General features: G+C 36.1%; 1 protein-coding gene across 1 annotated transcript in view; it reads right to left on the reverse strand.

Moving 5' to 3' along the window:
- Positions 1–365: 365 nt before the first annotated feature.
- Positions 366–16314, reverse strand: part of RNPC3 (RNA binding region (RNP1, RRM) containing 3) — a 17445-nt gene continuing 1496 nt past the window's right edge. Inside the window, exons 2-15 of the mRNA XM_019473098.1 lie at positions 15261–15308; positions 14005–14123; positions 12749–12829; positions 11872–11983; positions 11313–11381; positions 9673–9821; positions 8587–8712; positions 7555–7691; positions 6536–6697; positions 6266–6360; positions 6128–6186; positions 5462–5594; positions 4430–4502; positions 366–592 (exon numbers count right to left, since the gene is read on the reverse strand). Coding sequence (XP_019328643.1) covers positions 4443–4502; positions 5462–5594; positions 6128–6186; positions 6266–6360; positions 6536–6697; positions 7555–7691; positions 8587–8712; positions 9673–9821; positions 11313–11381; positions 11872–11983; positions 12749–12829; positions 14005–14123; positions 15261–15308 — 1350 coding nt within the window. The 3' untranslated portion in view covers positions 366–592; positions 4430–4442. The remainder of the gene's footprint in view (positions 593–4429; positions 4503–5461; positions 5595–6127; positions 6187–6265; positions 6361–6535; positions 6698–7554; positions 7692–8586; positions 8713–9672; positions 9822–11312; positions 11382–11871; positions 11984–12748; positions 12830–14004; positions 14124–15260; positions 15309–16314) is intronic.

Here is a 16314-nt window from a genome sequence, read left to right on the forward strand (position 1 = left end):
CAATGGAAGTTAATTACCGAGGAAAAAACAGTGCCTAATTTCACAGTACAAATTCATGCCGGTGCACTAGTCCTCGTGCTTAGTCTCCAAAACAAGAAAAAGATTTACACTAAAATGAGATTATCCTTAGATTTTCTTATCTTTTTACCCTGAAACACTAACAGCTAAGCATCACACCCCAGGAGGTGCATATGAATATATATAAGAATATATGCATACACATGAATATATACTCCAAATCGTCATGCTGCACAGTTACAATTGGACTGTTGACCTTTTAAAAAAAAAAAAGTCTTCCTCCTCCTTCCCACTCCCAAGCCCTGCAACAAAACAAAAGTCAAAATGAAGAGAAAAAGGCAAAATGAAGAGAAAGGAAATAATTTATTAGAGATTTCACAAGCAAACTAACATACATTTATCATATAAGTCTTGTGACAGTTTAAAGGTATCTGGAATCTTTAAGATGAGAAAATTTATACTCTTCCTAAAATACTTTAGAAATGCTACTACGCACAGTTCAAGAGTCCCGATGATTACACTGCTTCTTCCCCCAGCTTGATAATACTTGAAAGAGATGGAACACAAAAGGGACCTGGAACATCACAAAGGCGTGTTAAAAGTAAGAACAACCAGAAAATAGTAGTGTTGTGCTCTCCTTTGACAACTAAATTGAAAGATGCTTAGTATTTAGAAAAGTGCTGAATGTCTGGAAAAAATCTGACTTAATAGATAGAGGCTGTATTAATTTTATATTACAGTAAGTTAAACAATAACATAATATGAAACCCACAAGAAAAGTGTTATTGGCAACAACACTACCTCAGTGCAGAGAACAATCTAAAAAAAAAAAACCCAACAAAAAGGTAGCAGTGATTAATAGTTCAATTCCAAATACTTCATTGCGAGATACTGTTAGATTTTCTTCTCTACTCAAAAAAGAAAAAAGTAAGGAATGTACAAACTAAGTCAACTACAGATTGTTTCTCATGTACCAGGACAACAGTAATCATCAAATGATCTAAAATACTGGTCAACCCTTTAATATTATTAAGAATTGCTCTGCAACATATTTTAACCAACGTATTATTATTATTACATTTATTTAAAGAAAAATAAGAAGACATCCTTGGTGTGAGCTCAGCACAGCTCCACGCATATCAGTGGAACACTTCTAGCTCAAACAAGCTAAGGAATTGGACCACAAATTAGCAATTTACATGACCTTTGAGGAAGAAGGTGGAGGCCACCTGTCAACACTAGGAACCTCCATTGTGTCTATTCACGCAACACAGACAACTCATTGATTTTTTTTTTTTTCTTTCCCCCCTGAAAAAGTGCCCTTTGCTTTTAAAATTACCAGATCAGTTCAAGCTCTAAAACACGTAAACTCCTCCCCACACCTACTCTATATGGAAACTTAGATGTAGTTGAGTGCTACGGGAAACATTGCACAAAAAAAGGATACAACAAGAAAGGATACACTCTGCATGACAGTATTACTGCAGTATTTACGCAGGAATGTTTCTAAAGAAGAACAGCAGAATGTGGTTTAATTTTACTTGATTCTCAGTATTGCATACACATAACTTTATGCTACCTATCAAAAGCAAATATGCGCCTCTGATAAAATACAGTTTTGACCCCTTATGAGATTTACTGAGGGCTGATGAGTCCACCAACACTAAACTCCATATTCAAAAGTAAATACATTTTCGATAACTTGGAACTACTAGGACACCACCAGATTTTTCTGTCTCATTAATCCTCCTTCAAGTCTTTGCCATTTTACAGACTCACTTTTTCCATCAGGTCCAAAACCCAATCATGTTTCCATTCAATGCAGGCTTTCAAGTCACTTCTTCCCTATGCAGAAGCTGGAGACCTCTCAACATCAGTTTCTGCTACATAACCTTTCTCCCAAAAAGCTGTATTTTAGCTACAGAAAAAATAGTCACCCCAAATACTAACTGAAATTTTTCCAGTCCATCAAGAAAAAGACATTTCAGCCAGCAAGGAGTTACATAGTATTTTTATAAACTATACGTATTATTTTCTCTAGAAAGGATAAAACCTTTGTAGAGAAAATACTAAAAAATAATAAAAGTATTTGCAGTAACACTCGTGAATTTAACACAGCTTCTTCCTGTTTAAAAATAATCAGAAGTTTAACTTATGTCAATTTAGTTGTTATAAAACGAATCACAACATTGAGATGCAGGATACAGATGGAATTTTAAGTCCCTCAAATGTTTGCATAAACTTCTTCATATGCATATTTATGTTTCAAATGAGATTCTGACACTGTTTTTCCTTACAGACTCAGATTTCAGACTCAGACTCATGGAATTTTGCATCATAAATCGAGACCCATCAGAGTATTCCAGCAGGAACAGGAAAACATAGTCATGCAGAAATAGGGTTCAGTTTCATCATTAGTTGGGAAGTGAAACAAGTATTTTTAGTTAAACCTCATGGATCCCTAGAAATCTGTATTAGCCTATGGCACGTTCTGTGATCTTTACGTATAAATGGTCAAGGTAAGGAAGAAGTTCTGCCCGTGATACATTAAACCAAGGACACCAAGGTAACTCGTGCACAGATAAAGTCTTGCGTAAGTACGTGTTTGCTCACTCTAAAAAAAAGCTTCTGAGCTGACCATCAACATGATTAATAAACATAAGCACCTCGTTATTTTCTTTATGTAATTCATGTATTATTTAGCATGTTTAGTGAAGCCAGAATTAGATTTAATGTACAAAATTAGTTGGAAAGACATGGAATTCCTAAAAGAAAAAAGTGTTCAGACTTCATTTATCAGGCTTTCCAATAGCTAAAATGCTTCAAGTTTCTTTTCTGCATTTAAAGAAACCTTAGTAATTTTCTTCTTATTAGACACTGGATAAATTAATATAAATACCAGTTTTTTTCTAACAAGGAAGGAGTAAGAAACAAGACTGAAACATTCCCATAAACCCTTGTTCCTAATAGAATACTTCAGCCAAGGCTCATTTGTCTCTTTTCAATGACCAATACAGAAGAATGCCTGTAGAAAAAGTGATCTTTAATTTGATAAAATACAAATTTTGCAAACCACAAATCAGTAACTCGAAATAGGAACTGATAAGACCAAATAGCATCTCAGAAATGAGGGAAACAAGCTCAAATATAATCTGATGAAAAAATCCTTAGACAACTGACAGAAGAAGAAACCTACAATTGAAGTAACTTAGAAACACTACCCTCACTATAACCATACTGCGGGGTCTCCAACCGTTTTTTAAAAATCAAAAACAGCTGTTCACATCCTTTATTTCAAACTTCAGGGTTTTTTTCCAAAGTAACAGTCATCAAAACATCCAGACTAAAAACACGTCATGGGTTAAGCAGAATGTTTCAGAAGCATTCAGCCTAAGCTTTGCGTTCATTTGGTCTTAGGTGGAGGCGTAACCAGAGCGATGCCCAACTGTAATCTGTAATGAAGTTAAATGCCCTTTAAATTTGAGCTAGCTGATCTACCCGAGGGTGCAGATTGAGAAATAAGTGCTTCTAATTCTTGCACCAGTTACTTCACATGCTAATTTGAGACCGTTCACTACTCAAATGTTTTTAGGCCATGAAACCCCTCAGTTAAATTAGAGCTGATTTTGCTTGAGTTACTGTTATATAAAGCAAATACTTTGAGTAAGCAGTAGTGAAGTAAAGCTATATGATAGCAAATAAAGTTAAACAGTGATTACTTTCTGCTAAAAGTTACTTTCCCATCAAGTTTAGACAATAATGCCAAAAACCAGGACCTATGCGTTCCACAGCAAATGAAGCCTTGATCAACGCAACATTAAGTAGCACTTTCTGACACAATACCCTTTCCCAAACCAGACAAGTTTAAAGGATGCTGCAACAGCACGAAGATCTCATTTTCCAAAGTTAGCAAAGCCAAAGGTCCTTTACAGAGCTAGCAGAAGCGAGTTTATCGCTGGAAACAGTTCTTCAGGATCACTTTACAATGGCGGGGACGGAAGGGAAGGAGAAAAGAGGCAACTCTTTTCAAAGCCAAAACCCCAGCAGATTACTAAAAGGTAAGGGGTCCGATTCCACAGAATTATTCTCCTTAGCTCCCCAGATTAAGGATTAGAGAAACTGACAACTACCCTAGGATATCAGGATTAGGGAAATGGCAGTCTCCGAGTTTCTAAACAGAGGAAGAAGCAACATTTTAAACTTACACCACCTATATACCTTGCATTCTGGTTTTCTGATATAAGTGCACATTTAAGAAAAAATTGTATGGAACATTTCCCCTCCACCATCGCTATTCCTAAAGAAGCCATTAAAAAGATAAATAAAAACAAACAAAGAAACCCAACAAAGCAAATGAACAAAAAAGCCCAGCCTATTTCTTTATTTTTATTTTCAGGCAGAGAATCCATACCTTGTGCAGTGTTCTACTTTTTTCTTTTCCCATCATTGGCATCCTGTTTTGGTCTAGCTGAACGAGCAAATTGCTGAGATTCTGTTAAGGACTACAAGTGTCAATGATAAACAGAAGCCAATCAAGAAGCAAAAAAGAAGTATTATTTCAGCAAAAGGTAGTTTAAAAAGTGGCCTTTATCTGTGAATCAATTCTACTACAGTATTAAATATTATAACGATAGCGTCTGTTAGTGAAAGATCAGGACCTCACTGATCTGCAGCACAAAAAAATTTAAGAGATCCTGTCCAAGAGTTTACAGTACTAAGTAAATGAGCACGACTAACCAGGAATGAGTTACGTGCAGAGTAACTGCAGCAGGACAAATGCTTGATCTTTACAGTCCTCCATCCCAGCATGTTAACTCCGTAACTTTGATGTCTCAGTAGGTATTTGGGAAGAAAGCTAAAAGGAACAGAGGTTGGGGTGAACAAGAGTACAAAGGAAAGGAAATAAACTATGAAACATTTAAGTGAAAAATAAGAAGGGACTTATAGACAAAAAACAGGGTAATGCAATCAAAAAGCGTAGAAATCCCAACATGTTACACAGGCCCAAAAAGTAACTGACAGTTCCAGCCAGAGAAGCAGTCTAAATAGAGACCACTGACCCTGAAAGGAACATTTCTTTATGTTCTTAATTCTGTAAACACAGGCTTAACCAAGTCAAAAAGCCTACTTAATTTAAATACAACGGTCATACAAGCTAAATCATCTTTTGTATTGTGTTTGTAGGATCAAAGAGCTAAGACCAGAGTAGACAATTTTATTGTCTTAAATCAAACACATTGACTTTCCTATTTCAGAAGAGGTGCCTCTATATATTTTTCAGTTACCATAAAACTAACAATAGTACACTATGCTATGCTGCCTGGTTTTTTCTAAGGTACTTCCTCTTTCCACAGGATTTCCAATAAGTAGAACACTATGAGAGCAAAACTAGAGATTGACAGACAGATGACAAAGAATATAATGTAAGTGTTTGAAAAGATACAACCACCATGGGTTTTTCAAATAAGACATATCCATTTGCTTCTTTTAAAGCTTTGGCAGCTGCTTTTTCATTAGGAAGTCCAATGAAAGCCTGTCCCTTCATACGGCCTTCTTTCATCAAACGTATATCAAACCTAGAGGCAAAATTGAGAATTGGGCATTACTCACATTTCACCACACTTTCATATTTCACAGTACAAATACAATTCTCACGCTTCGAGTTGGAGAAATAGCAGAAATGGGTGCAGAGCCTACAAGCAGGAATTATGTCATTGGAAACCATTTTGCCTGGGGGAACCATTTAGTAAAAAGTGACATTAGACTGCAGGATGGCAAATCGGTGTGCAGCTGTAGTAAATACGACAAATGCAAAATGATCAGATACACACAATCACCTACACTGCTCATTCTGTGTCGCTCAGCCAATAAACAGTAAATTTGGTAACAAAAATAAGGGGCAAAATAGTAGAGTCTTCAGACACTGTTCAAAAAATAATTCCATTTCTGTACTTGTGATAAATTAAGATTTTCAGATGAAACATTTTTTCTTTATGCAGAAGCATAAAGAAAAAAGTAAAGATGACTACTTTTTAAATCACAATTTTCACCAGTATGACAGAAGTTAACATAAAAGGCTTAATTTTAACCAAGTACCAAATTAACTTACATATTTCGTTCCACTTCTGACTGGAAGTCAACGTATCTTCCAAAAATGAACTTGAGATCCTGAAATTAAAGGGTAGGTATAAGAGGAAAGCTGGTAAAAAGCCCTTTTGATAAATATTTAATTTGCTTGTTTACCTACCTTTTCTTGGACTTGTTTAGCTAAATTCTTCACATATATACTGCAATTTGGATCACCGGGCTCATAGTTTTTGAAAACAGAAAATTTTTCTATTTCTTGAAGACAGAAAAACAGACAATGTTTTAGCTCATTTACTTACTTTGTATTTTTGCTCGGTATACCATAACTAAATTTACTATATGATCAATTAATAAAGGAAATACTTATTTAAACTATTTGTTGCAACAAATCAAAGAGTTCTTATTAGATAATGTATTCGCACAGTTATACCTTCTCTAGAAAGTCTGTTTTTTTCTAGATCCCTTCTAGAAATAAATTCTGATGGTATTTCATCATCCTCCTCTTCAGTTTCCATTTTATCATTTGAGCTAGGAGCTGGGAAAATCCTTCCAAAGCCTGTATTATTGATTTCTTCCGTGGTCGCATAAAGGTCTGAAATTTCAACACATTATATCAGTGGTTTGTATGTTTATTCACAAGAGGATCAAGAGCAAGCAAAAAAATGTACTCTTTTCAGTAACATTTTAATATAGTAGACTTTGTAAAGCAATTTGAACACATCCTTAAAGAAATGTGTCTTAATCCCTGGGTTAACAAACACACCTGCTCTATATGGTCTTATAAAATCAACTGTACCACAAATAAAAGCCATGGCACATGCCAGTAAAGGTAAAACTAGCCTTGCTGTTCAAGCCTGTATCCATTTCAGTGGTTTCTCTAATTTTCATTCAAAGAAACTGTATGCTACTGTTAAGTACCAAGAAACACAGACTGACCATAACCCTATAAGAAACCATCACACCTCATTGCTATTATCGCCCAGCATTTTTTACAGCAGATAATCAGTGCATCACAGAGAAGGAGTTGGCAATCACTCGAATGCTGCTCTCTAAGAGCTGGAAAAGGAAAATCTGAAATTAGCCTGATATATTCAATTACACTATATAATACTGAGAATGCGTTTGTAACATATTTGCTAAAAACACCTTAACATTTAAAATAGAGACCAATCCACCATAAACCCCCAGATCACATAGGAGAGAAAGAGCCCTTTAAAATCCTCTAGATCCTTTACTGCAGCAAAGCACAGAGTTATGTGCTTTAACGTGGGAAAAACAGCAAACGCAGACAAGACGCAGGTTGGTGTTCTTAAACCCTGACGTATACTATTTATGAAAGCTCCATACAAAAGAAGAGGAGAATTCCCTGGCCTAAATTTCAGCAGCCTTCTACACACTGAAACCACATGAATTTAATATTAAATACATTTGAAGTACGAACTCTCTTACCATTTTTTTCTTCTTTTTCCGAGTTTATCTGAAGAACAGCTGGGATGTCAGTAGTAATATGGAACTCAATTTTTTTATGACCTATGTGCTGTGGCTGCTCAAAGACATCCGAAGGTGACAGCGTAGGGTGCAAATTACTGTTTAAAACAAGAACATGTTAATTAAAGATTCAGACACTGATGAATGCATAGTCAAATACAAGATTTCTTCCAGATAGATCTTATGCTGCTGTTTACCACAAATACATGAGTTCTCCATGTCATAAATTTCACCCAATACAGTTCAAGTTGATTAAAACACTGCAAATACCATAGGTATGGCTGGCAGTGAGAGCAAAACCAAGAATTACATACCATGTTACAGTACAGACAGGCACTTATGAAAAACTTCATCAGTAACTTAAATAAAAAAAATAACTGGCCTTGCTGCTGCTCTCATATAGTGTATAAAATATACCAGATTTTCAAAAAATATAGCCTTCCTCCTCCTCCAAGTGATTTGCTATCAGTAAAAATGCATTCACAATTGATCACGACTACACAGAAATACTACACTGGTGTCTACTGTGCCATGGTACTGCAGTTTCAAAAACCAAACTTATTTTAAACCAAATCAGTTTTTATTCTTCCAGTATCATCCTTTTTTTTTTTTAATTTATTTAAAACAGCATCCCAAACAATAAATCCAGATTGCTTCTGTCAGGGCTGTGATATGAAATTGTTTTTCTTTTTTTCTGAAAAAGGGATTTTTATTAGTTTGATAGCAAGAGAAACACAGAGCTCGAACCAGGCACACTTTACAGATCAAGGTCGTTGAGCAGACTTGAGTTCAAATTACACAAAAATTTGGACCTTTAGAGCAATAAAACCAAGCATGACGGTAAGAGAAGACCAACTCCACTACCAAATTTACCTATCAGTGAAGAACGCTTGTTTTAAAACAGCAACACTAAAGCAAACATGATACAGAGAATGTCATTTAGTAAAAGGAATAATCTTCCAAAAAAGTACAAAAACCAGAAATAATACAGACCTGTGGGGAGTACACACGGGAACATTCAATAAGTCTTTAATTCTTTGCTTTTTTCTAACACCACGCCTCTTTGTGTTTATTGGTCTTTTAGGCTGAAGGGTTGCTAATTCCATCAACTTGGTCATTCTATTTTAAACAGAATTTAAAAAAGAACCAAAGTGGTTTACAGTTTATTTGAACTCATTTTGGAAAACCTTCCCCCTTCCTTAAAGCCCTTGAAATACAACTTTTCAGAACACGGTTATAAATCTAGCTACCTTAATACTGAAACTACATTAATAAACTGTAACACATATAGCAAATCGGTATACACAGAGCACTTAAGTGACCGATCAAAATCGTGATGAGTTCAATGATGCCCCTTCCTTCCCCAAGCATGCACCTAAATAGGACACTGAAGCTGTAGAAATGCTATAGAAACCCCAAGCCAAACATTTTTTTATAATACTATTTCCACTCAACAGGAGTGCCTTTTTCCAAATGCATGTATGTTTCCGAATATAACATAGGGACTTTTTGATTTACTTTTCAGTTTAAATAGCAAATAAAGAAAATTGCTTCTTCATTTACTATTAAAGATTTAAAAAAACCAAACAACTATGCTGTGAATTCAGTCCCAAAACTGCAAGAGAATCCTCAGCACACACAACCTCCCATTATTATTGCTCCTAGCAATACACACTGATGTACAAAGAATATTTTGGAAGTCAGAATGCACATATGATTCAGGCTGAGTAGTTTACTCAGTAAAGATGTGGAAAAATGAAGAATCCAGAAAACAAATTAATTATTGCTTCCTTCTATCTGCACTCTGAGGTTTTGTTTTCTTGGGTTTTTGTTCTTTGGACATGGGAACAAATGATAATTTGCATACCATTTGGCCATTTTCCCCTCTCCTACTGTGATTCAAAACAGCACTCTCCTTCTGTTTTTAAGTCACTCTGGAGCTTCCTTAAGCATCTGGAAAGATTATCTATATACTGCAAACGTTAACAGATTCCACCATTTGCTGAACTAGAAGCTAGAAAAGTAAAAACACAACTTTAAAAGAGCCCAAAAGCTTGCAAATGACTGTAAAATGGATACCTCTCCTTTTCCTCCTCATTATCACTTTCATATTCTGATTCATCTCCACTAGATAGTTGCTCTTCTTCCTCTTCAGGCAAAGGAGGCTCTTCAGGAGGCAGAGGTGGGATTGGGGGAGGTGGCACAGGCACTGGTAAATACTCTTCATACTAATTATGGGGGTAAAGTTAAAAAAAAAAAGAAGTAACAACATTTTAAGAAAACTAATTGCATATCTTGTTTTCCTTTACATAATAAAACCAGTCAAAACAATAAATTAGAAGATTGACAAGAAACTTTTTTTTAAAGTATGTTTATAGGGACCTAGATGCTATTTTGCTAAACTACATTACTAATGAAAACTTTCCACAAGAAAAAAAATTGCCACTTTCTGAAGCATAACAGTGAACGTTTTCATTCTTTTGAGGAGTTAAAAAAAAATTAGCAACTATGGCCCTGGGTTTTTACTTTGCACTCAGCTTTAAGGACTTTCCTGAGAGGAATACGGTCAAACCATATGGGAGGAGGCCTAACCTCCCAAGCCATCTCAGTTTCTACACTGAACCTTCCACCACCTATCAAAGTTACATTTCTATTTCTGCAAGGGGTGAGGATTTCATGAAAAGAGTAATTTTTTTCATTGAGACTGCAAAAAACACATATAAGGAATTTCCTATACAAAATCATCTCCAGCCCCACTTTCAACAATCTTACTACGCTTAACAGCTACCTTAAGTTCCTTAAGGCACTGACGTCTTCTGGCATTAGAAATACCGTGCCCTTTAGAAACTGTTCTAGGAATTTCAAGGACTGGCTTCGCACCTTACTACTCTTTTTTGCATGACCATTAAATTCACAGTGCTTAACCTGGCCCAATACCAGGCAACAAATAAAATTATTCCCAGAAAAATCAGTGTGCATTCATTTATTTGATAGATTTATTTGATAGTTTTCTTTACCAGCTAGCTCCCCCGTTACTAGAAGCAGGTGTTCTGTTAGGGCAAACACAAAGTGTGGTGGAGCACAACTTCACTATATCCCAATCCTGGAGCTATCACTATTAATGAAAGTCCTCACTTGCTCTACCTTCCGCTGGCAGTCAGTTAAACTACTCTATCACAGCGTCAGAGAACTGAGACCACAGAGCTGGTATTTCTATTTCCCTTCAGAAACAGCTCCCCCTAAGCCTCTGCCAGTTTCCCTCAACCCTCCCTCTTTCAAAAAACATCCTGGAGACAGAGCAAGTTAAATCCCAAAGCGCTGTATAATCTCATTAACAAACTGAATCTAATTAGAACTCTAAAGGAACACACGGATCAAAGAACTTAACACATCTTTGTAAGGCAACGGGCTAACGGTATTCTGTATTTAGTGTATCTGTAACATGATGCTACAACCTCCCTTTTTTTTTATACTCAACAGTTTGAAATATTCCAGTGCTACTGTCATACATGTGTATTTCTTTGTTTTAAGTCTAGTTAAAAAGATTTCTTTAAAAGACTGACATGCACATCTTACCCAATGAAACGCAGCAGTATTTGCTATCCTCTAGAGATTTCTCCAACTTTGAGAAGTTTGAACTTAGATGTCCTACCATGTTGCTAACATTTTAAATTGTGAATCCGTTTTACAGTACTTAAAACACGTATTTAAAAAGTTACCATGGGAGGGCGAGCAGTAACTGGTCCAAAAGGTGGAGGAAGATTCATTTTATTCATAAGGTGAAGTACCTGAAACGATTCAAGGTAAGTTAGGATTTCCTTTAAATAAATAAATGAATGAAAATAGTTCCTTGCTAGGTATCATAGCCAGTAACTTCTGGCAGGTGTAAATCAGCATAGTTTTAATGAAGACACAACTACCTTGGTTATTAAACAATGTGAAAGCCTGCACTTGAGATCCAACACTAATGGTAAATATGAGCAACACCCTAAAAAGGCTAATCAAAAAGAGTAAAGCATCTTCTCAGAATGAAATGTCAAGTACTCAAGCCACATCTAATTAGGAAGATCACATCCAGTTAAGTCTTCAGTGTCAATGAAGTAGGTTACTTCTGGTCTTATTATCTCAACACAGTAAAAGAATAACATTGGTTAACACTGTCACATGAAAACTAACTTAATATTAACTATGACGAAAATTATTTCTGTGGATAATTAAAAGAGGAAAAAGGAGATGTTTTTATTTTTATACTTTCTTTTTTTGCCCTTTTTCACTTACCTGGACATAAAATTTGGGCACACTTGCCAAGGCATTTGCTATATTTGCTAGAATTGTACTTGAAGGTGGTGGATACAAATATTTGAGGCAAGAATTGATGGGAAAGGTGAGGCTGAGGAAAAAAAGATTAAAAACAAGACATCTTAGCACCATTGCCACATAATGACTGATAACAATTAATGATTACTAGAGGTTTAACTATTCATTACATCCGAAGCGTCACTGAAATGTAATTATTTCCCCTAGAACAGTTTTGGGCCACTTACATTATGTCTTTAACATCAGGGAGCAGTCCCCTAATGCATGACAGACTTACTGGGCTTGGGCACGATGAAAGTACCAACACATGCAGAAAGCCTAAAGCACACAGAAACAATCAACATGTCCAAAACCAGAAGCACAGCACAGCATGCTGTACAAACATCTTAAACTCAATGCTCAAAGTGCTGGATTTAGCAGCCCAAAAAGAAATTTATTTTTCATGCACGCACAAATACAAATGGGGGAAAAAAATAACAAGAAACCTCTGGAAAAACAAAAGTCAACAGTATTCTGCTGTTAACACTGGCACAACATACCCAGTCCTCAAACTCTTCCTCAGAAAGCAATGCATAGGGCTAGAAGGCTATTATGCAACCCACAACTTCACGGCTCAAAGCACCAGTCACTGATCAGCTGTGAAGGTTCTAAACTTGAAGAACTAAAATTTCACCTTTATGACAATTCCTACAGCTATGCGTGTAGAACAGTAGCATACCATGAAACAAAACAAGAGAGAATGGGATGCTGCATTCTCTCTTGTTCAACAGTACATAACACTTATTTCAAAAGAAACTGTAACAGAATAAAATAATTAAGACAAAAAAACCCCACTAACCCATGGTTGGGTGCAATTCCATTCTCTATTTTAACACAGCTTGGTTCTTTCTTCTCCTCTTCTTTCACTGGTTCTTCTGAACTGAAAATTAATTTAGCATTAATTAAAACAGGGCAAAATTTAAGTGCCTTACATAATATATGAAGTATGTTTAATCTCATCTATTAAAAATATAAGAAATAGATTAGTGCAGTATTTTTAACATCTTTTATCAATGGCATTACTACAGCCATTATTAATTCTTAAGAATTAACACATGTGGATAATTATAGTAGCCAGACTTCTGAAATAAATATTTATGCAGATTTAAGTAAGCCTCCCTATATTCAAACACTCCTGACAAATCTACTTACAGCACAAGAACTAAAATTTTTTTATGTTACTCTCTGTTCAGAGACTATATAAAATCAAAAGGTATTAAATTATTGATTTGTTCATATTCAGAGAGTGGAATAAATAACTTAAAACCTCTACTGTTGATTTTAATTAAGCACTATCACATAGCTTCTATCACTTTGTTACATATTACACAGGTAAACTTGAAAGCCTAACTATGCAACTTATTTTTTTAATTAAGTACTTGACAGACAATTGAAACCCAAACTATCACAGTTCCTGGTCACACTAGCATTAGGATTCATTGATTTTTTTAATTTTTATTTTTAAATATTACATATTCTTTAACTGTTTGAAGAGAGACTCAGACAGTTTTACTTTTGTTGTGCTCATGCTTCAAGCTAGATACATGCAAATCAGCTCCAGCTTAGAAGCCAGTGGCTATAATAGTATAGTCTTATACAGTTATGGTAGCAGATGTCAATTCTGCCTGACTCTTGATTAGATTCGAAAGAAACATCAGGAAAGCACGGCATGCACTAACAGCAAAAGAAAATTATAATCCTGACACAAAAAAAAAGTAGAAGAGTCTTTTTTAAACACAGGGAACCTGTGCAACACAGAGGTCAGCTTACGCAGACTGGAGTCTTGCTCTGCAAATGAGAACAAACAGGACCATCTGCTGATTAAAGATATTAATAACTATAGGAATAAGGATGGGAATTATTTCATGATGACAGCGAATGAAACAATACTAATGGGAGGAATGCAGTCACTTATCTAGAGATCTGAACCCGCCTGTTAACACTTCTAAATGGTTACAATTCATCCTTTGACTTAACAGTACTACAAAAGTATCATGAACATGGAATTCCCTTTCCTTGACCACAAACATAGAGACTGAATTATTATGCACGTACCTTTTACACTTCTCTGAGACAGAAGGCTGGCTAAGTACCTGCACACTATCTTGCTCCTTTGCAAATTCAACAACTAAGGTGTGACCTAAAAGTTTCAGCTGATGCAGTCTTGACAGAGCCTTCAAATAATTATAATGGAGAAAAGAAAGAAAGGAAAGACGAAATACATCAGAATTATTTCAAAGCATAACTGTTTTTCCTTTGGTTGGTAAAGTAGCCATAGGATGCAGTCCCAACTGCTTTAAACTAAGTCTGTGCCACTACAGACACAGGCAGTTCTGCACCGTTCCTGCCCTCACAGCCCTGCTTTTAGCAGCCTCTTTCCTTATAGCAGGAAGGAATAAGACGAGGTTGCACAGCTAGAACCATTGCAGAGACTTACGTCATCTGAACACAGTAGCAACCTTAATGATATTTATTACATAGCCTAGTCAATCTCTGTGATTTCAAGTAACCAACCTCTTGCTCACAAACTACAAACGTGCTGAAGTCCACTAGTAATAGCTGGGAATTTTAAAATCAAGATTCTTAACAGTGACACCAGGAAGCTCCAGCATTCTGCAAGTCCAGATCCTGATAGGCTGCTAACAACTGACACAAAGCAACCTAAATTCACCACTGTTCACCTCACATAGTCTTTGTAACTTTTTTGACTAGTACTTTACAGCATGGCCTAAAAAAAAAATAAAAGCAACACCAAAAAAAACCAGGGCATAAGAAGAAAATTCAGGACACAGGCTTTTTACCAGATTCATATTTAAAAAGCATTATTAGCATTACCTTTTTGGCATCCATGTCCCCCATTAACATGGTAGTTTTCTTTTTCTTATCAAAGTTGGGCATTCAAGGCAGTCTTGAATTGTGTACATCACTATGTCTGAATTTTACGGCAAATATGCAGTTATGCAGGAGACAAGTAAATTACGTTTGGTTTATAGTTTACATATAAATGCACACACCCTAGACAAGGCCCTGATCAGCCTTAACTCATGGAATTTTGCCATGCTCTAAGTGACAGGATGGATCAGATGACTTCCACAAGCCCCTTCCAACCCGCCTTTCTCATGACTCTACAGAAGCGTTCGTTTTACCGAGTCCTTCAAGCACCTCCTGAAACAGAATCCTAATATTACATTGCTCTGCATTTCCCCCCCCCCGACACTGAGTACTAGATGACGTGTAAAACACCTTAGAGCACAACTGGCAATTCAGAAAAGTGCTTTGCTAAAACTTTCAATAACAAACTCAACACGAACCTTCACAGCTGCATTTTCACTGGGAAAGGTAGCAAAAGCAGTGTGTTTCTAGAAAACAAACAGAAAAAAAATTGTCATACTGAATTCAAATCAAAAAGCTAAGAAATTGCATGTAAAACATACACACACACGTCATTCGTAAGTTTAAGTTTACATATTTGAAAGCTTCCAGACAGTAGTCATCTAACTCCCATGTGGGGCAAAGGTGAAGGACCAGAGGACATTTTTCTCAAGAATTTAGGACAAGCACCTCCTGCAGTCAAAAATTAAGATAGGAACTCAGCAGTTTAAGGAATACAGGACAACAGTATTATTTTTCTAGTGAGCAAAAGCCATCCTAAACTGCAAGAAAATATGTATTGATAAAGAAGTTTAATCCTCTTTTCAAAAAAGGAAATTTATTTCAGCACCTCAGCAGAACATTTTCATCAAAGCAACTCCTAAAAGTAATAATTTTCCTGTTACAAAACTCGTAACTACTGTTGTGCTCTGAAAGTTCGGATGATTTGTAGCTGACATGTTCCCTTACTTTTTAAGTTCAGAAAAAACTTAAGCTTTCCCAATTAGATCAAATCCTCACAGAATACACCGTTCGTTTTCAATTTGTTTTAACAAACTTTACTACGTCACCTTGCCACTACACGATTCGGTATTAAAAACCCAAAACATTAATTAGTACTGTTATAAGAGCAGCTATCAGGAAAATCATTGTAACAAAGTCACTATTTTTAATACCCTATAAAAGAAAGCATGACCCTGACACAAGACGCGGACATCATTTATCCGCAGTTCTGCAGGAATACAAGGCTCTTTCCAAACAGCATTCGTCACCAGACAGATACTCCTATGTTTTTGTGATTCGGAGGAAGAAAACAAACTAAAATAAAATAAAGATTTCAAGACAGAGCTGTGAAACTGCACCCCCACACCTACCAACAGGCCCTTCCGCGCTGCTTTTCCACAGCCTTACTCCTGACAACAAGGGAGGCCGAAGCTGCGGCCAAGGGCACGGGACCTGCAGCCGGCGGGGGAAGGGGAGCCCCGGGTCAGGAGG

This window comes from Aptenodytes forsteri, unplaced genomic scaffold, assembly GCF_000699145.1.
Source record: "Aptenodytes forsteri isolate BGI_AS27 unplaced genomic scaffold, ASM69914v1 Scaffold181, whole genome shotgun sequence".
Lineage (NCBI taxonomy): Eukaryota > Metazoa > Chordata > Aves > Sphenisciformes > Spheniscidae > Aptenodytes > Aptenodytes forsteri.